Below are 21,369 nucleotides of genomic sequence, written 5' to 3'. Positions count from 1 at the left end.
GCGGGGAAGCACTGTTCCTTTCTCACTTACACTTCCAGGCCTCTCATGCCTCTCTTTCTAACCATCACACAAGCCCAGACACAGTCCCGTGATTTATAATTATATTACAATACGTTAATAAAAATTAAGAACAGCAATTATAATACGAATTACTTTACAAAATTAAACTTATTGAGAAAAACATGAATAAGTAGGCCTAACCATGTAAAAATCTGGAACAGCGACTTCTCTGTGAATAATTACATAAAAATTACTAATGATAGAAAATGTCTGTCAAAACACAAAATACCTTCTTAAAAACATGGCAAGTGAAAAATATCAACCCTAAAATACATGAAAACGGTAAAATATCATTAGAAAGACTTTTTAAGAAATATTTACATTCATGAAAATAGTTTAAAAGAAAAATTATTTAATTAGGAGGGCAGGGTTCTGCAACATTACATTACCCCCCCCCAACTTTTCAATTAAATTAACACACCATTTAATTGAAAAGTTACAAAAGTGAAAAACTTATCTGTACAAAATAAGTACAAAACATCCTGAGAAATAAATGCATCCAGTTGTTACTACCCTTGTTTATATAGAAATACAAAATGTTGTTACTTAAAAAATGCAATATCAATTCCTTGTCAAAAAGCCAAAAATTTGAAAACATACCTCTTACTACAAAGTGTTAACAACTCTTCACAAACGGTTATCTCTCTCTCATCAGTGCAAAATAAATCACTTTGAAACTGGTTTCTCTATAAGCTTCAAGCAGACACCCCCTGGTCAATGACGAATCTTCAATAACAACAAAAAACTCTGAACAACTTACTTTTACAACTGTGGAAACCTCAACACCAGCTGCAATAAACTCCATAACTACCTCAAATGACGACGAAAATCTTAAACTCCAGGAATTACGTCTCCATGACTACCTCGACGACGACGAATACAAAAACTTCAACTCCAGGAATTACGTCTCCATGACCACCTTAACGACGATAAAAACTTCTCAATGACAATAAAAACTTCCAATCTCAACGACGACGACAAATAACCTCCAAACAAATTATTTCCTTTAAAATCCCTTAAAAAACCGCTGTTCCTCTGATTCTCTGCTGCTTATGACAAACTCCTCAAATCCCATGAAATAACCACTTTAACCCACAAATTAACCAAAATCTCCACTCTTCATATCTGCACTAACAAAACATTGACAACACTATCGCTTCAAAACTGTTGACACAAAATTTTCCTAAATTCCCTCCAAAAAAAACAAATTCTAAAATTCTAAATATCTTCACCATAGCTCCATCATAACTTCAACCACTGGACAACACTTGTTTCACAATTAGAACTGGACTGCTCAACCTTGATAACCCACGAACTATTAACTTCTGAACAGATGCATCAACTTCCTAAGACACCAACTTGTAGCAAACTTTCCACAACAAAGACAACTCTAAAAACATTAAATTAGTTATGTGAAATTTTAAACTTTTATATAACACACTACCTTATCACTCATCATATTCAAATTTTCTTATTAACATGTTACACCTCATAGCATTTACACCAAATACACACAAAATTAATTCTGTTATCAACACTGCATTTTCATTTGTTGACATTATTCACTTACTAGTATCATGAACCATAATATTAAAAAAAATACACAGTTCCTTTTCCTTTAACTTCCTTCCCCATCATTCCTAACTCCTTCATTCCTAACTCCTGAGCTAGCCGAAAGGTAAGGGGCGCTCAATTACAACCCTTTTAGCTGCTAGTCAGCTCGGCTAACCTATACCCATAACAAATACACAAACTCTTCCAACTGCCTCTATCTTCCTTCCTAACTCCTGAGCTAGCCGAAAGGTAAGGGACGCTCATTTACAACCCTTTTAGCTGCTAGTCAGCTCGGCCAACCTTTTATACATAACAAATACGCAAAGTTATACACAAATATACCCAGCACTTGTCATTATACATTAAATTTTAAGCTTTACATTCCTCACTTAAATTTCCACAAACAACAAGTTGACAATTCTACAGTCATGGCATGACAAATACTTCATTAAAATACAATCGTATGCTTCTATTCTTCAAAAACAAATTACATGAACCAATGCCCTTCCTTAGGTTTCAAACAATATCTCCCCTTTCAGCAACAACAGCACAAAATTAACCTTGATGAGGGGTGGGAGCGACCAAGGTGAAGGGATGCACCCTTGAAAAAATGAAAACATCGGACTCCATGCCGGAAACATACTTAAAATTAACCTCCTGGCCCCCCAGCTGCCTCACAAACCACATTACACAAAAACAAAACATTTGCTGCTTATTTAGGGCAATACAAAAAATTCACCTAAACTCTGGCCATCATGAACACACAACTGCTTCTGCAGCTTCAAAACTCGACGACTGTTATTCATTAACATATAGCATAACACTTCATACCTTTAATATAGGATGTTGTCACCCTGTCATTCAATCCACAACAAACAATATGTGTCATTTTCATTTAAAATATTTAACTATTTCAAAATTATGTCATTTTCCAAAAAAATTAACTCATAATAAATTTCAGTTAACATCTTCCCATGAGACATAACATTAAACAACCAAAACATTAATTACCCAAATGCAATGAAATTCTCACAATGTAAAGCATTTTAGTAACTGTGTACTCAAAGAATTTATATATATTATCATAGTTATTTTCTAAAACAGAAAAACATTCACATTAAAAATAGTTATTTATCTTAAAAATTTATGTGTATAACCTTCCTTCTCTTTAAAAAACCTTATTCATCTCAAAAACTTGCAGTCATAAATCTTACATATACATTCCTATATTATACTATAACTATTCTTCAAAAAATACAAAAACTCTACAAAATACCAATCATTATTAAAAGTATACAATTCAAAAAATAAAAAATCTGAAAAACATTTACAAAAATTGGCAAAAAAAAATGCAAAAAATTTAAAAAACATCAAACACCACAAAACTGGTTTTGACTCTACCCTTCCATCTTGGCAGTGGGCCAAACAAGTCAAAACACACTGTTTCCAGAGGTTGCATCACCCCTGTCCATTTACCATACCTTTCTTTTGCCTTTGCACATACCAAAAAACTGCTTACTATCTCGGCTACAGTTCTGTACACATGCTTCCACACCCAAAACCTCTGACCATGTTGCACAGCTTTTTCCACTTCATGTTCCACAGGGATCAGTGAAGATTTTTTAGTTTGTACACTATTCGGCATACACAACACACATCTTGGTACATTACTGTTTACACTTGGAAAAAATCTCCCTTTTAATATTTCTCCGCAATTTGCAAAACTCACTTCACTGATCAATTCCTCAGTAAATGCATCCTTAAGTGTATCTGAGAATGTTTGCATTTCAATTTCTACTTCTCTCATTTGTTTACACATAATCCTGATTCCATGTGTATTTCCCCTGGATTTACTAACCTTTTCAACCACATTGTCCACATTTCCCTTGTTTACCTCATCTAGGAATTTCTCACATTTATTCACAATGTTTACCTGCTCATGTACATCATGTACAACAACTTACACATTTTCTTTTGACACTATTATTTCCCTTTCACTAGTTCCTAAACCAGTTTGTTCCCTTTCCACTTGCATTTCTGCCACATTATTTGCACACCCATCTACTTTGTTTGTACATGTAGCTACCTGTTCAATAACTTCATCCTTCATCTGTGATAATTCCCGTTTTATTTCCTGCGTGTTTTGTGCTAGACCCTGTTCTAATTTTAGAGTAAAATTCTGTTGTCCCAGTTCAATTTTATTAGTAAGATCCTGTTGTCCCTGTTCAATTTTATTAGTAAGATCCTGTTTTAATTCCTGTTGTCCCTGTTCAATTTTCTGGTTCATTGATAAAAGTAACTGCAAGATTTGGTCTGACCCCCCCATAACCTCAACTGGGCTGCTAATTGTCATAATGAGATATCCAAATTACAAAATTTTAACACAAATCTTAGTTAAATGCCCAGCACAAAAGAAAAATAATGTAAACAATCAATTTAGTTCAATTTTTTTGTTTTTGACTTGCTATTTTTCGGCGATTCGTCCCGCGATGTCCCGCGAAGTGACGATCTCGATGTCTGGTAATGCGGTTCTGAAATCCCCCGGTGAGACATGCCTGAAGTCCCACGGTGCCTTGGGTCGCTCTGTCCCTCGAAGTACCGTTTTCCGTCGTTTCTCCGGAACACTTCACTCGCTGAAACAGCTCGTAGACTCTCGCCGCGAAGAAAAACTGTATTCACCACTCAGCTGCGCCGAAAGTTCTGGATACACTTTGCCGTTTTCTTCTAAACTGTTCATTATTTATCGTAGATTGTAGTTATTTGAGGTTATCATAGTCGCAAACTTGTTTTGAGAATGTTTATATTTTTTTTTATTTACTGCTGAAAATGTTCGTCTTAACCTCAGGGTCGTGTCCAAATTCAAGCCGCGCGGCCGGGCGCCAAATATAACGGTTCGTTATATACAAAAATAAACAGTTCAACGCCGATTGCAAATTTTGATGTTTCTATTTTATTTTAATAGAATGTTGCACAGACGATTCCAAACACTTTCAAAAGAAGTTACTCATTCAGTCCACATACATCTGCCCGTCGAACAACTGCTGGTAGCTCGCATGACGAGAAATTACCGGAAAATAATCGCGTAGATTGAGTCCTTCAGTAATGTTTTACTGCAAGTACAAAAAAATGGGACGACCTCGAAGAGGACCGCACCCAGCGAAAACGAATTCCGCCCCGAGCCAACATGCCTACGAAGGTGGCCGCAATTTCTAATTCAGTTATATCCAAAACAAAAAAAAAAAAACAATTAGGTTGATTTAAATATAGGCCTGGCTCTGACCACCAACGTGAACTGATCTCTTCGTAAATTACATGATAATTTAGCGAGAAGCCACCGAACGCGACCTACTCGTCCAGCGTTCGACAGACGACTGGTGAACTCATGAACTCGTCTCCTCCACGCAGGGAGTAGACGTCACATGACCTCACCGACCAATCACACGCACACTTCATTCACTCTTACAGATACAAGCCAATCACAGAACAAGTTACAATACATGAAAAAATCTTTTACATACAGAACTCTGGGCTTCCCCTGATCTTTCTCTTTTCAATTTCATATCGAAATCGGGGACTTCCATTCTCGCTCTCTCTCCCACACCGTGAGAGAGCAGTTATCACACGGTTCCCATACAGGGGGGAAATTACCGTCTTTATCTCGGTTGGCGGGGAAGCACTGTTCCTTTCTCACTTACACTTCCAGGCCTCTCATGCCTCTCTTTCTAACCATCACACAAGCCCAGACACAGTCCCGTGATTTATAATTATATTACAATACGTTAATAAAAATTAAGAACAGCAATTATAATACGAATTACTTTACAAAATTAAACTTATTGAGAAAAACATGAATAAGTAGGCCTAACCATGTAAAAATCTGGAACAGCGACTTCTCTGTGAATAATTACATAAAAATTACTAATGATAGAAAATGTCTGTCAAAACACAAAATACCTTCTTAAAAACATGGCAAGTGAAAAATATCAACCCTAAAATACATGAAAACGGTAAAATATCATTAGAAAGACTTTTTAAGAAATATTTACATTCATGAAAATAGTTTAAAAGAAAAATTATTTAATTAGGAGGGCAGGGTTCTGCAACATTACAAACTGTAAACCGTTTGTGTCTCTGGCGGCGATTCTGAATGGCAGAATGTGATTGGCTGCCACTTCAGCAGCGCAGCACTTCAAAATTTGCATTGTTTGAAATTTTGGAAACATCCGGTCCGTTGCATGCTGGGATTTGGAACACCGCCAGAGAGAGTTGTTTGGTCCAGCTTCATGAGAGATGCTGCCTCACACGCAAGTGAAGTGATCAGAAACTAAGTGATAAACTATTTTGTGAGTTAATAGTGTATTCCGGTCCAGCAGCTGCTAGTTAGGCCATATTGGATTGACAGTTCACACATAATTTACTGATGCCATCATGCTGTAAAACTATTGTCACACCTCACCTGTAGACATCACTCCTGGATTCTCTCTTCCGCCTGTTTCTTCTCGATACCGTCTTTATCTTTTCTTCCTTCGCATTTGGATCAGTGCTCACTCGACTGTCATTTAGATTGGGGGTTTCTGGTGCTGATATGTCGCTTTCACTGCTAGCTACAAACAGAAAACACAATATTAATAGGTGCACTAGTAGCTTCACTTACATAAGTAAAACCTCTTACTACTGACGAGGTGCATTAAGAAGTATGTATTTAAAGATAAACATAGTGCATATACTGAGATTAATATTAGCTTACATGTTCCAAATACATTACTACACTAGGTGCAGTAAATGTGAAAAGGAGGCAGGGAAGGTGTACAATATAAAATGTAATTATGCCAAAAAAAAAAAAAAATAATGAAAACCTGGCATACTTTAAGAAGCACCAGGGGAGGGCCAAATTTAATTTTCCAATACAATTTTAGTACATTTACATTTAAAATGCATAGCACATATTATTTGTAGTTAAAAAACATCCTACTATCTATAGCACTGCAGTAAAATAATATTTTAGTAAGTAGGGTAATCTATGATTTGGAATTGGGAGAAAATCTGAAAATTATTCAGTGTTTGGGTGGGGAAATCCCACTATGGCTCCCCTTTCTGGATCCGCCGGGAAAACTACACAACTATTTCGAAGTAAAAATTTACTTTGATATTCCAGGTTTTTTTCCCTATTATAATTTACACCCAAAAATTATTTATTTATTTTTTTAACACCCAGACTACACGATACCTAATTTATGCCTCCTTTAGTTAGGAGAGTTAATAATACCCATGGGTAAGAAAATGGGTTGACCGTTTTATAGTGGAAGAAAATAAAGAATTAGAGACTTCATACAAGCACACTACCTTAAGTGCTTACAGAAATACAGCAGAAGCCAGCTGCAGGCTAGAGTACTCATATAAAGGATTAAAAATTAAGTTTCATCCTGTAGATCCTCTCTACCCATTGGTGAGCCACAGTCACAGATCACCTTAAGATCGTGGACAGGCACCTATGTTATCAGCTGCCAGGCATTATAACAATGCCTGTGGAGGACTGATGAATTGCGGGGCAAGAGGTCTCAGCGAGAGCATGCAGCAGCCAGTGGATTCCGAGCGCGCATTCCGGTGGCACGCACTGTGGATCTTACTGACGCCACGGTAAGGAACGCGGCACCACGAACCTATCACATTCTGATTTGGCAGTGCTCTCTGCGTTTCTGCCTGCGGCACCCAGGTCATTGTCTTTGAATCCGGGCACATCAATTGGCACCAACGTACGGAATTGTTCCGTTCTGTGTTAAGACTGTCCAATGGACATAAATCTTTTCCGAAATAGAAAAGCAGAGCGCACGTAAGAGGCGAGTGAGCAGAGACATTTATCTCCGGTAGCCAGGTCTAAACTTTGTTTAGTGCTTCTTCTTCTTCTTCTGCAGTGCGGGCATGTGTGTGCATGTATCTTATCAGCTGCACACACTTTGAGCAGGGACTCTAGGAGTAGAGTCACTAACTCCTGACAGTTGGACATAGGTGACTTATCTCTCCAGGCAGCCAGGCATCATGTAACATATCTCGGGAGTGCGTGTGTACATGTGTGTGGGTGGTAACACACGTTATCTGACTAGCCAGGACGAACAGTGCATGGCTGCGCCAGGAACACGGCTGGTATCTCAAGAGTAAATGTTTTCATGAGGAGTCACCATGGACACGAAGCAGTGTGGGTTGAGCCTGTGTGTTCACTGTTGTCAGCCGCTGCAAGTGGATTTACTCACACACTTTCCTCGTATAGTGACACTTGCAAATGTGGCCTGATCACGCAAAATTCAGAGCCTCTCGGCGCAGCTGCAACGAACACAAGTTTTTGTGGGTTCAGAGTTGCAAGGGATTTCTTGGGTAGAACACAAAGATGCACAAAATGCTTAACTACCTGACATACGGAATGTGCACCAATATTAGCACTCGATATGGGCCCCTATTCTCGATTGACACGAAGGAAGTGATTTATTCTCTTAGTCACCCACCTGTTGAAGCGGTGGGTGGAGGCCTATCCAGTGTCAAATTTGTGGGCAGAAACTATTGAATGCATGCTGGAGGATGAATTCTTTTCTCGGTAGGCTACCCAACAAAAGCCTACAGACTACCAAACACCAGAGCACTCCACCGGAGCCCTAGACTGCACCTCTTCCCTGGAGTGGAGCAGCTTTATTTGTGGAGATGGTGGTAGCATCGAGACGGGAGCTGCAAAATAAGCCACCTCCCCATTTCAATCTGAGACCCCGAGTGGAACACCGACACAGCTGTGACATTTTCCGGTTCCTGTTGAGGGGGGTGCGGTGTAAGTGCAGTGTGAGAGACACCCTACCCGATCTTCTGGGAGGGTGGGGGTTTTGTCGTTCCCCTCCGTACATCCTTCCTACCCAGTGGTACACTCTGTGTCACAGATACCCCTAAGGGTACACTCCTGTGTCACAGATACCCCTAAGGGTACACTCCTGTGTCACAGATACCCCTAAGGTTACACTCCTGTGTCACAGATACCCCTAAGACCTAAGTTATCAGCCACCGGGCAGGTTCATGATGCCCACGGAGGACTGATAAATCGTGGGGCAGGTCGCAGCAAGCGCATGCTGCAGTTAGTGTATTCCGAGCTCGTCTTGTGTCCGCACGTGTGGTTGGAACTTGCTGACGCCCCAGTAAGGAACGAAGCACCATGAACCTAACACGCTGTGAGACGTCCATGCTCTCCGCGCCCGTCTTCGGATACAAGGCACGTCAACCCTACGTAAAAATTGAAATAGGATGGGTGCATTCATCGTGTAAGGTGATGCTGTAACAGCGCTTACTCTTAGTATTACTGTGTCATCATCCTGACAGCACAGCGCTTCTGCAATGGTTGTGGTGGAAAAATATTTGCTGCCACTGAGTTGTTTCAAAAATATTAAACTAGTACAGTGATCAGGCCACATGCTTGAACCCTTGAACCACAATGGCTTCAGCTATAAATAAAAAGTATGCCACTGATTAAATGATAAAAACTCTACAGTAGGATGAATAATTGCTTGGTTTATGCAATTCTTATGTTTTTGCATTGCTTTTGAGTTGTGATGGTAATATGTTTAAAAACAGTTTTTCTTTTCAAGCTTAAAGTAAGGCCAAAAATTAACATTGTAATTGTATTTATACTAATTAAAAAATTCTTTAAACATTAAATCTATGTAAAGAAATCTGATTTGAATTTTTAAAAAAATATATCAACATAGCTAGCTCACTTTATTCTGCAGAAACAGCACATATTGCACTTGTAAATTAAAGTACTGAATCAGCTGTTCACCTGCTGAATGAGGTCATGGAGATTGAGCGATCAAATTTCTAACCCATGTATTTCTTCAAGGAAGCACCACATGCTCCTACACAAATATTCCTCTGCCATCTTAATTCATTCCGGTCCATCACCCCACCCAAATGGTACTCAAATTTTGGAGTTGCCAAATGTATGTAATCAGCGTGTAGTCACTGGGTGCATGGGATTATCTACAAAGGTGGTTGGAGCCAGGTATGGGGGGGGGGGGGGGGGGAAGAGATAAACCAAACCTCACTTGGGTCACAAAACAGCGAGCTTCGTGGTGGCCATGGAAACTGCAATGGGTAAGCCTGAAATGTGCATCCTAAAGAATACCAGCCGCACTGCTGCAGTGTTTGCATCAGAGTTGGCAACTTTTCCAACTTCACATTGACAGAAGCAACACGAGACATGGGTAGTTACGGTGGTACGAACTGTTATTGGCTTTAAGAGTTTCAACTGTACAATTTATTTTTGAAAAACATTTCTAGACAATGAAGACATTAACACATGAGAAAAGACAGTGCAGATTTAATTAGGTACAACGTGATGAATATATATTTCTCTTTGTTGGGAAGGGGAAGGATATCTTATCCTAACTTACAACAAACATGTTAGTGGAGTATTGCGGCAAGATGGCAGATGGTCTAGTTGCAGATTGGTATAGTTAGTCTTTTACAGTTGCACTGAGCCTGAACGTTTAAACTGACTTTGTCAGGCCTCTGCAGAACACTACACTGGAAGACCATTTATGATACAGCCAAATGTCTTAACTTCAAAAATACATACACAAATGAAACCAATATTTCAAACTAAATTATTCAACTCTTACTAATAATATACATACATTCTATTTCACCAACATAAATGTTACGTTTCGAAATTTTAATGTCCTTGTAGTTACCACAAAGTCTGTGTTTTAATAACTATACACAGCAACATGAGGGTTAGAAAATCCACATCCAAAAGTTTTATTTCATTGCAACAATTTTGGAAGTCTTTGATCATATGCATATAGCTAAATATTAGTTTCAGTGGTCAAATTCTCAGAAACTTGAAATACAAAGAAATTAACCCAGTACTGATTCAACAAACTGGTTGGGTGACGTTAGAGCAACACAGATAAAGCAGGAACGCACTAGCATACTCCAACTGCAAACAAGTAAATTGCTGAAGACATTAGTAGATTGCATTAGTGCAGTAGCCAAACTACTTACCTTTTATAACGTGGTAAATTCCTGTACTGAATAATTTGCCAATTTCTTCAAGAGTTAAGGCAGAAGAAAAAAAAAATGTGAGAGAGTCTTTCAGTACTCGCCAGTGATGTGTAAACATCTAACTTCGGTAACAAGCAAATTCATGTGTTTTCTCGTGTTACAAATAAACCTATAATATTAAAATTGGACACAACGTAGAATTTTTTTTAAATAATGCCAAGCATGATAAATATTTGAAAAGAATTCATTTTAGGAAAAAAGGTAAAAAAAATGTTCTGTTTATAAAACCTTACCATAATTCTGTTTCACAAGATGGTACTATTGATTTTTCAGAGCTAACCGAACAACAGGCGTACCAAACATGTCGCATGTAAATGCCTCAACACTGAACCTGTGGTTGCATTTTTTGGGGCTATACTTCTTAGGGGGAGTTGAGGGTGAAATTTAGTATGCACAAGAAATGCAATGAAATAAGTGTGCATCACACAATGGAAATTTGACAGTTTGAATGTCCAATGCACTTGCAGAAACTGCCATAGCCACGAGCCGAAGCCGTCAAGGTGTCAGACCCTCATGTGACAATATGCACCCGCATATGTTAGGTAACTTTCGTGAACATTGGGGGGTGCACTTAGCATATTGGCGTGCCAAAGTAAACTTTATGGTAGTGGAACTATCCTAAAATACATTTTGTAAACTTGACTAGTCATAACATATAATTGCAACTTTCAAAATACCTATAATTTATTAGCCACAGAACATTTTGGAATAAACATGGCATCAAGGATATTTAACATTTTGATGGTTCTCTAAAGCATTACGATGTTGCGCCATTTTTTTTAAAATATTTTTCAAACTAAAAGCTGCAGTTCAATAGATACATGAAAACAAAATTAACCAGAAACATTAAAAACACATATTATAACACTAAGTATATGTATGTATATTTGTTTATGCTTTAATGACAGAATGTATATCTATAAATACTTCCTACAAACAAAACCTTAACCTTATTAAGCTCATTAAAATTTTAAGATTGAACAGTAAATATTTCATTACAAAATTATTTCATACATGGTGTCAAATATATGGTGTCTACAGTATGATGAACCCTGCACTATCTCTACATTTCAAAGTTAACTAAGAACTGTCAAAATTTTAATGTGTATTTTTAATTTCTCATTATTTATTTTTATAACTGTAAATCATACAATAAAGTATTAAAGGATAGTTTTACTATTATAAAGTCTTATTTTTAAATGCCTACACATAGTGAAATTTCTGTGATGTTCACAAAATAAATTTATATGAATTAATCATGCGGGTCAGCCATCTTTTCAATATTTCGGAGACTTCCGCAGATGGCAGCACCATGTTTACACATTTCCTTCCAATCGACTTCCATTAAATTTCTCCTACCAAATGCCTTATACCGAGAGCTAAGATGTTTACACATTAATAATAATAATATTTGAACTTAAGTACACAATACATATTAGAAATTGCATCCAAAGTACTAATACAAAATGAATACCTTTCATAACAATTTATAGCCATTGTTACTCTAAGAATTTGGTACTGAGAGAGTCAAACTATAATCTTTTAGGGTTGATGCCATGGGCCTCGCAACCGGGGAGGACGGGGAGGACGGGGGGGGGGGGACACGTCCCCCCAATAATAAAAGTCTTCAATTTCATCCCCTCCAATAATATGTTTAGCTTCGTAGTTATATTAAAAATATGATTTCTGTGATACAACCCATATGTTGCGCATGGTGCATTTAGTCCGATCGTGGTAATGTGAGCACTGTATTTTTTACAAATTGGTTCTCTGAAAATATTTTTTATAAAAAATAAATTTTATATTGCAACCAACTATAATTAGAATATTTAGGAAAGAAAAATGCCAAAAAACCACCTTTTTGCACCTTCAAACCCCAAATTTTCACGGGGGAGGACCCCCGGACTCCCCCGCTTTTTTTTTAGTGGATGGATATTCCTCAACAACTAAATCAATTGCAGTACCCCCCAAAAAATATATCCTTGCGACGCCCATGGTTGATGCAGTATGACAATATTCTATCACTTAACCAGAAATGGTGATTTCAAGGATAATAATCCGCTCTCAATCTTTTGTTATATGCATGTTATTAGGTAGGTACCCGTTTTACACCAAGATCAGCACCAAGATCAGAACCATAAAATAAAGTTTAAAATTAAAAGAGACAAGTTTTTTTTTTTCCAATCCAAGGATGTGTCAAATAAATTGCCCCAGGTCCACGCCTGCAACACGCAGCGTTTGGCCTTGTGCTTTGTTTATGGTCATGTCATGTCATAACATAATCTCACCGAGAATTGCACACGTTTAAAGCAAAATGTGAAATAGTTAGGAATAAGCGGGATTCAGGGTATAAAAACTTGCTTGCCTGCACAACTTCCCGTCAAAATTTCCACTTATTTGATGTTACTATAGAGAGAATGTAGGCACCCAAATCACAAAGCAAACTCAATAAATTTGTTGTTTTTTATATAAATAATATATAAATAATAATATAAATAATACCTATAAAAAGCACCAAAGCAATTTTGTTAAGGTTTTAATATCCAAAAATCACAAAACATAATCAGCACATTTGTACATCCTAGCCAAGTAAATACATTGTAAGTTTGTATTTGTAAAAATAAAGACTGCGGGGCTTAATTCTGTCACTGAGGTAAAAAACTAACAGTGCCATCTATTGGTTCTTTGTTGTACTACGCCATGATGATCATGTCACTGAGGTAAACATCCGAAAACTTCTGTGAGTGCCTTTTAAAAAGCAACTAATGAAGCACTATTTTTTTTTTCTAAGAACTGTACTATGCTGAGCAAACTCCTAAAATTTTAAATTATTATTTATTTTTTTTCAGTAAACCAATTTTGATGAAATAAAGCCTATAGCTCCAAGGTATGCACAAGTTACCTGTGAAAACCCCATGAAAATTAGTCTAGTAGTTTAGGGGATGAGCATGTTCCAACAGACTGACAAACTTACAAAGTTTTTAAAAATAGTCTTATTGTATCGTTACACTCCCTAAATCACTTGCTATCACATCAGTTTTTGGCAAGTGTTTTTAATGTACAGACAATACAGATCTACAGTTTTATTATAGTATAGATTATGAAGTTGTTTTTGTTCTCTAGTAAAAAAAAAAAAAAATTAATTAGAATAATTAGTATAAACATCACAAAATGATGAAAAGAAACCAGTTTAAACGTTTCATTAGTATAATATTACCCATTTAGTTACCGAAAAAAAATTTTTATTTTATAATGGACTTTTTTTACAAATTTTATAAAATTTGTGATCTACATAATTAATTTTGCAATTGTTTGGCTACTACAAAACACTGTTATTACAAAGTTCTAAAATTATGTTCCCTTAAGGTTTGTATGAGAGGTGCCTGTATTTGTAGTTGTAAATAAATAAAATCAATTGCAATTACATTTTAAAATAACAAATGTTTTTATTTTTATCTAAGTAAATATATCAGGATTTTGATTAAGGAATGGAATGAAATTGTAAATATAAGAATTCAATTTCAAATGAGTTGAAATGAGAATCAGAATCTGCAAATTTTATTAACTGACCCAACCAAAGAAAACTATTTTAAGTGGTCTAAATGCATATTTTCTGTGTGCACATATGCATAGTATGTTGATTGTAGCCTCAGATCTTTGTACCCGACAGCAGTCCTGGTAAGTGATAGCTGAGTAAATGTGACAAAAAAGCAGACTCACCTTGTGAGAGCTGCGAGAATGACTGGTTGCGGCGCAGAGACTCCAGAGACCCTTGCGCAATTGCTTTCTTCACCAAGCCGGACGTGCCATTAGCCGTGATCGTGCCGTCAATCATCTTGGAGTAGTCGAGGCCGTTCTGCAGACGCAGGATCCCCACTGCCATGTACATGTCCAGAGCTTTGCTGCGAAACAACACACATGTTTCTAAAACCCACCGGATGTTCAAGCATAAGTGCGTTCAAATACAGAGCCCAGAAATGTTTGAGCTAAAACTTGCCCCATGACAAATAAAATAAAATTAACGGCACATTTTTGAAACAATCACACCATTAGGCCACCCAAACAGACCCAACAGCTACTCACTCAAAACTAGGCATGTGTAAAGCTTCTTCCAAGTATATCAGATCAAAGCTGTTTGACATACTTGATTTGACTTCCCAAAGAAATATACTATTTGTTTCATTCAAAGCTTTGAAAATGATGCAAAGCTTTGTGCTATAACCGTGGTTTTTATGCATGTTAAGAGTATAAATAAAAATCTTTCAGTTTTTTATGTAGTTAGTTTAGTACAGCCTTGCTGAAAAAATACTCACAATTTGATCTGACTTTGTGAATATTTAAAGCATTCAATTCAATACCAGTTTTCGCTTTGTATGCAAAAACCAGTATTCACACAGGCCTACCTAAACTCCCGAAGAATAAAAACAGGCACCAAAACCCCACGCTCTAATTCCATCCTAAAAAACAGCAGTAATAAATCAAGTCGAAACATCAGGAAATAATTACCACGATGCATGAATACAAATTAGAAGCTTAAACAGTTTTAATATACTAATGTAAATAAAAAAAGAGTTTGTTCGTTTTTTTAATACATAACAGTTTTATCCTGAGCTTGATGAAATATTTCACAATTGCACTTGAAATACAAAATATACTGTCACTGTCTGCATGAGATTTCGAAAAACTACCCCATGTGTGTTTTCAAAATATGCTTTTTCATTTACTGTTATATTACAATACATGTATACATCTCACAAGAGAACATAATTTTCAAATATTTATCCAGTATTTCTTTTATTATCTTTGCAAACATACAAAAAAAATTCAGTAATATAAATTTGAATTTGAATGTCAGATACCAAATATTTCTTAACTTGATACCAAATTAGGACTCAAGTTAGATGTCAATTTTGATATAATTTTGGAAAAGAAAAATTTAATTTATTAAAAATTTTGAATCTAACTAAGCCAAACCAAGTACCACAGCTAGTATGATAAAAACTAGTAATGAGTCGAATCCGAATCTCGAATTTGAATCTCGGAAGAGTACCTAAAATATAAACTTCGCCTCCGAAGCTAGGTGTCAAAAGTCAAACATAAATTAATGTACAATATACTAAAAACTATAACTGTGGTGTTAAAACATTCTAAGTTCTTACCTTTAAATGGTTGTTATACATTGTAAGTTTCCAGAATCCATACATACTCTAATTTTATTTAAATAACAACATTTTAAAAGTACAATATCTTGGGGAATGAAGAAAAAAAAATGGAAATAGTTAACTTCAGAGGTTTATCAGTGTTGAATTGTTTAATTTACTTTATTTCCTCTAATATTTTTCTTCAATCTTTTCCTTTAAATATCGAATCTTTTGACTATGAAAGATTTGATGGGACTTGAGGATTAGATTATTCCATCCCCAATAAAATTCAATCATTACAGTATGCATTATACAGGAGATTTTTTTTAAATTCAAGCAAAATTGTTAAGCTTTGTTAATTTCATTCATTTTGCTTCCGTGCGGCTTGTTTAGGAAGCTAGAAAAATATTTAAATAACACACCATATTTAAAACCTGCACTTGAGTTGACATAATTCCATAAAGAGTCTTCACTCATGTTTGCTTCCACGTAGGTAATTTCAGAACTAGCAGTTAACTCCTTACACAAAATGGCAGGGTCTTACTGTATGACGTTGAAGTAGGAAGCCAGGTGAGACTTGTCGCACGAGCTCCAGTCGGCCTTGTAGCCGAGGAGCACGACGTTGGGACGCAGCTTGCCGACCCCCGAGGCTTGCAGCAGCGCCCGGGTCCCTTCCTCGAAGTCCATCTCGTCGACCTCCGCGTAGAACGACTTGATCTTGTGAGCACGGAGCCAGTTCTGCGCTTTGTGGTTCATGGTGCTCCGCTCGCGGTGGGTCAGCGGGCCCTGGGGAACACATGCTCCTTCAAAGGACTTGTCACTTTACCAACGAACCGACAGGTCCTTAATCTGGCACGTCTGGGAACACGGACCTGCTGAATTAGCGATTTCGCCAGATAATAGATTCTTAGGGACAAACCGAAATTCAACTTAATACACCATTTAGCACCAAAATATAACTAAAAACATGAAATCAATCAGCAATTCGACAAAACTTAACTAAAAATACGAAAAAAGTAGTCATTTATTATGGTTAATTCATTTTTAACATACATAAAATAAATGTTTTACCTGAATGTGTGACCTTAATTGATAAGAAATTAATATTATATTGTTTGATCTTGCATCTCTTACAATAGTAACACATTTTTAGATTTAACGATGGTACACGTTTGAAACATACAAAATATTTGTAGATTTTTTTTATTTATCTGGTTAGTTCTGTTCTAAACATGCTTATTATCATTACAAATAATTTTACTCTATATGTATATGCATCAGTGTCAATAAATATAAGACTATTTGGTGAAATATGTATTAATAAATATTGTAGTTTCATATTTGTTGAATAATACACTGTTTTAATTAATAAGACAGTATATAAAAATACAATCAAAACTCGTGGTTTGCAAAACAAAACATCCTAAAAATAAAACAATAAAATATTGTCCCTGTTGATTGTCAATGTAGTTAAATCTGGAACACCAAAATAAAAATCAATATTCAAAGCAAGGTGTAATAAGATGATTTATTGAGAGAGAAAAAAAAGCTACTTGAAAATATCATTATGGAAATTTGCCCGTGAAATATGGAAAGAAACCTGCTAAACAGAAAACAATGTACCAAAATAAAAAGCAACAGTAACAATAAACTAAGCAAACTAAGAATGCTGGCAGTGCAGTACAGTAGAACCCTGAAATAATGTTTTCCTGCTTATAACATCATATTTTTGAAATCCCAACATTCCATCTGTGAAGTTTAACATGTTAAAAGGTTTACTTTATACGTCCTTTACGTGCATTTTTGTTTTCAATCACTGCTATACCATAGATGTAGATTGTTTAAATAGGATTGTATGGAAAAACAAAATTTAAATGTGCCAGTACATTAAGCGCTACATGTTAGTGCTGGCTAATGCTGTGTATTCACTATATCAAAGGTAGGCAACATTCTCAGTTATGTGTCTGGCACACTATTCTTGAGAAAAAATTAACTATTCCTTCCTTTCCTTACCATTCTGGTGTGTTTTCAGTTGTGCCAACTATTCCACGAAGGGAAAAAAAAAGCATTTTTATATTGCAGATAAGAGTTAAATTTATTTCATTCGTAGCTAGGAATCCCAAAACAACACATGTTCAACTGGCGAAGGAAATGAACCTAGGCATTTCCAAACTAAATATCATCGTCACGAATCTTGAGACAATTTTACAGAAATTTGGCTGTCCCTCTCTTTAAAGAGCAATAAAATAGAATTTGGAAGCATGATAAATTTAAAGAAATACTGTTGGCTTGGTTGAGCAAATTCAAACATCAAGTGTACCCATCAGTGGTTTTCATTATATTTGTTTACATAACTTGATAAATCCCTTGGTAAAAAGTTCAAATGTTGATAAGTATTAACAGGGCCGCTGAGAGAATTTATGGGCCCCTGGGCAGCTGGGGTAGTAGGCCCCCTTCCTTTTTTTTTTTTTTGCATACCACTACTACGTAGGCCTATACCATAAATATATATGGTATCGTAAAATTTCATCCTTCATTTGAACATACATAATGATTTCCTAGTTACGCAAAAAAAAAAGATCATTAGCATGTGAAAATGTTTTTCCAGCCATTTATTTTCCACTTCCCAGCCGGGCGCCCGGGCCCCTAAGGCTACCGGGCCCCTGGGCATTTGCCCCTTTTGCCCCCCCCCCCCCCCCCCCTCTCTGCGGCCCTGAGTATTAACTTGTAATGTTTTCCTGCTTATAATGTTTCATTCTTTTGCCCCCATGAAAAACATAATAATATGGTTCTACTGTATATTCTACACACAAATTACAAAAGCATAATGCAAACACATAATGTTAATTTTTTTTTTTAATTAACCCACTAAAAAATCAGAGAGCAATGTTGGCTAGCACAAGAGTACTTGCACAGTTCTGTTGTACATTTTTGAGAATTGAACTGGTTACAGTTAACATAGGAAAGCTGGTGAAAATCCTATCCTCAAAAAAATACATATAAATTTTTTCACAAGTAACAACACTCAATAGAATACAAATATTACATAGTTATTTATAAATTATATTTTTGTAAAAAAAAATGTAGGCAGGTATACTTTATTTGATTAAAGTATGTGTCAAGGAATCTAATGTTCACAACCATGCATTTATGAAACACTAGCTAATGCATAGCATGTATTGCAATTGCAATGCCTTAATCCATTATTTTTGTAATTTGTTTGAAGTAGGTACTACACACATGTAAAGCATCTCTCTATATCTCTCTAATCTTCTATCTATCTATCTTTATCTCAATCTATGTATATATCTCTATATAAATATATATATATATATATATATATATATATATATATATATATATATATATATATATATATATATATACACACACACACACACACCTGTATCTATACATGTTACTCTATAGCAATGAAAATATTAAAAATCTAAATTTATAAATCTAGGTTTATAAAAACATGAGTGTATTTAAATGCTATGTTGTGTCAACATTTCAAAACAATCTGTGAATAACTTTCCGAGATTCAAGATTTTGAAGGAACAAACGTTTTACATTTTATCCATACAGATGGTTTGCAGAGTTAATTGTGAGAGAACTTGATCACCGGATGAAATCAGGTAGAGCTTCTCACCCAGATGATGTGTCCGCACAACATGAGTGACAGGTTCTTCGTCAGCAGGTAGGCGAAGTCCACCAGGGGCGGGCGATGGCTGGGCATGCCGGACAGCACGAGGATTTGCGGCCGGTAGTTCTTCACGTGGTCCTCCACGTTGTTCAGCTGCTGCACGGACATCAGCGCGGCTTTGTACATCTGCGCCTGGGTCGACGAGCCCCAGTTCACATCTGTCGAGTGCACGCCACAGTTCCACGTCACTTACCTACCGTGCCAAGAGAGAAAGAGGCACGCGGGGACGCATCACAACGCCGAAATACCACAACGCCGAACGTACAACAATGCCGAAAACCATAACGCTGAAATGCCAAATTGACCACAATGCCGACAGCTAGAAAACTGCTGTGTAGCACAACGCCAAATTACCACAATGCCGAAATACATTAACCCCGAAAAATGTCGTTGCAGGACTGCCACAAAGGTTAGGTTAGGTAAGGTTAGCAAACAAATTCATTCAGTTGTTTTTCATTTTGCTCCTGTGGCCCCCCCTCCCTCAAGCAACATTTTTCGGCGTTACTGTATTTCGGCGTTGTGGTACACAGCAGTTTTCTAGCTGTCGGCGTTGCGGTCAATTTGGCATTCGGCGTTATGGTATTCGGCGTTATTGTACATTCGGCGTTGTGGTAACTACCTGAGGCACGCAAGTGTTGATTCATTGTTTTTATGTTGGTGGGCAGAAACTGTAACCACTGTTGTACCACGTAAAGTTTGAGATAAAAATCTGACCATGTGTTTCCTTGTATCTCTCAGGTTCCAGGCCTGTGCAAAGACTAGTTTTTCTTTTCCATGTGAAGCGAATATCAAATTGAATGTTAAAAATATTCACAAATTGAGAGTACTGTTTTCGGCAAAGATGCACATTACATCCATTTTACAAAATACAGGATTTAAGTAAAAGTATAATGGTTTAACATTTTAAATGTTTTTGATTTAATTATTAACCAGTTAGGCCCTATATATAACATCATTCAATAAAATTTATAAAATAACCATGCATAATATTGAGCATTAAAAAACATTTTCATTTTTTAAACCAACTTTATCCAAGCAAAACATACACAAAAAAAAAATTGAGAAAATCTTAGGCCTCCGATGTTTTGAAGATCTCCAACAGATGCGAAACTTCACATCAGACGCAAAGCTTTGCATCACAACAAAAGCTTCAAATAAAATGAATAGCAAATTTCCTGGCAAAGTCAAATCAAATATTAAAATGAACTTTGATTTGCTTAGTCGAAGTTTCGCACAGGTCTATTAGGCTCACAAGATATCTAGCCTGCAGTATACCTAACGTAATAACTGGAGTCTTGAGAAAAACTTAAACCTATTTTGGTCCAGTTGTGTTTAAACTTTTCATATTCTCTTGGTGATAGCGAATTGTTAATATATTCTTGTAAAAATATTTAATTAAGAGTTTTGAATGATTAATAGTACTTATTTTCTAATAATGAAAATTTATCACAGAAATAAAGTTATTTTATGGAACTTGTTTAATGTCATTTTCATTTGTGCAGCTGTGATAAAATTATAGATACTTTCTGATTGCAGAGAGCAATCAATGTACAGTGACAGGTCTTTCATCCGGCATTTCTGTGACCACGCCAAGGCAAATTAGTGATTTAACCGGATTATCGACCATCGATATAGTGTTAACGGGAATACCAAAAGTTAAACTGTGAAGTATGAAATGTAACCTGCTAGAAAACAGGGAACACTGTACTGAAAACAAAAAAAATTACAGCAAAAATAAACTGAGCAAACTAAAAGAGCCAGCAGTGCAGTAATGCTAATTGGCGGCCAAGATATTAATGCAATCAGCTCGAATGG

At 36.3% G+C, this 21,369-nt stretch overlaps 1 protein-coding gene across 2 annotated transcripts in view; it reads right to left on the bottom strand.

Annotated features, from left to right (window-relative positions):
* LOC134536851 (bumetanide-sensitive sodium-(potassium)-chloride cotransporter) overlaps positions 1-21,369 on the bottom strand; it is a 162,671-nt gene that overhangs the window by 12,424 nt on the left and 128,878 nt on the right. For both annotated transcript variants that reach the window (XM_063376877.1, XM_063376887.1), the window contains exons 11-14: positions 19,501-19,712; positions 16,393-16,634; positions 14,428-14,609; positions 6,071-6,218 (exon numbers count right to left, since the gene is read on the bottom strand). In XM_063376877.1, coding sequence (XP_063232947.1) covers positions 6,071-6,218; positions 14,428-14,609; positions 16,393-16,634; positions 19,501-19,712 — 784 coding nt within the window. The remainder of the gene's footprint in view (positions 1-6,070; positions 6,219-14,427; positions 14,610-16,392; positions 16,635-19,500; positions 19,713-21,369) is intronic.

This window comes from Bacillus rossius, chromosome 1, assembly GCF_032445375.1.
Source record: "Bacillus rossius redtenbacheri isolate Brsri chromosome 1, Brsri_v3, whole genome shotgun sequence".
Classification (NCBI taxonomy): Eukaryota; Metazoa; Arthropoda; class Insecta; order Phasmatodea; family Bacillidae; genus Bacillus; species Bacillus rossius.
Note: the sequence above shows the minus strand (reverse complement) of the source record. Positions and strands in the feature narration are given on the sequence as shown.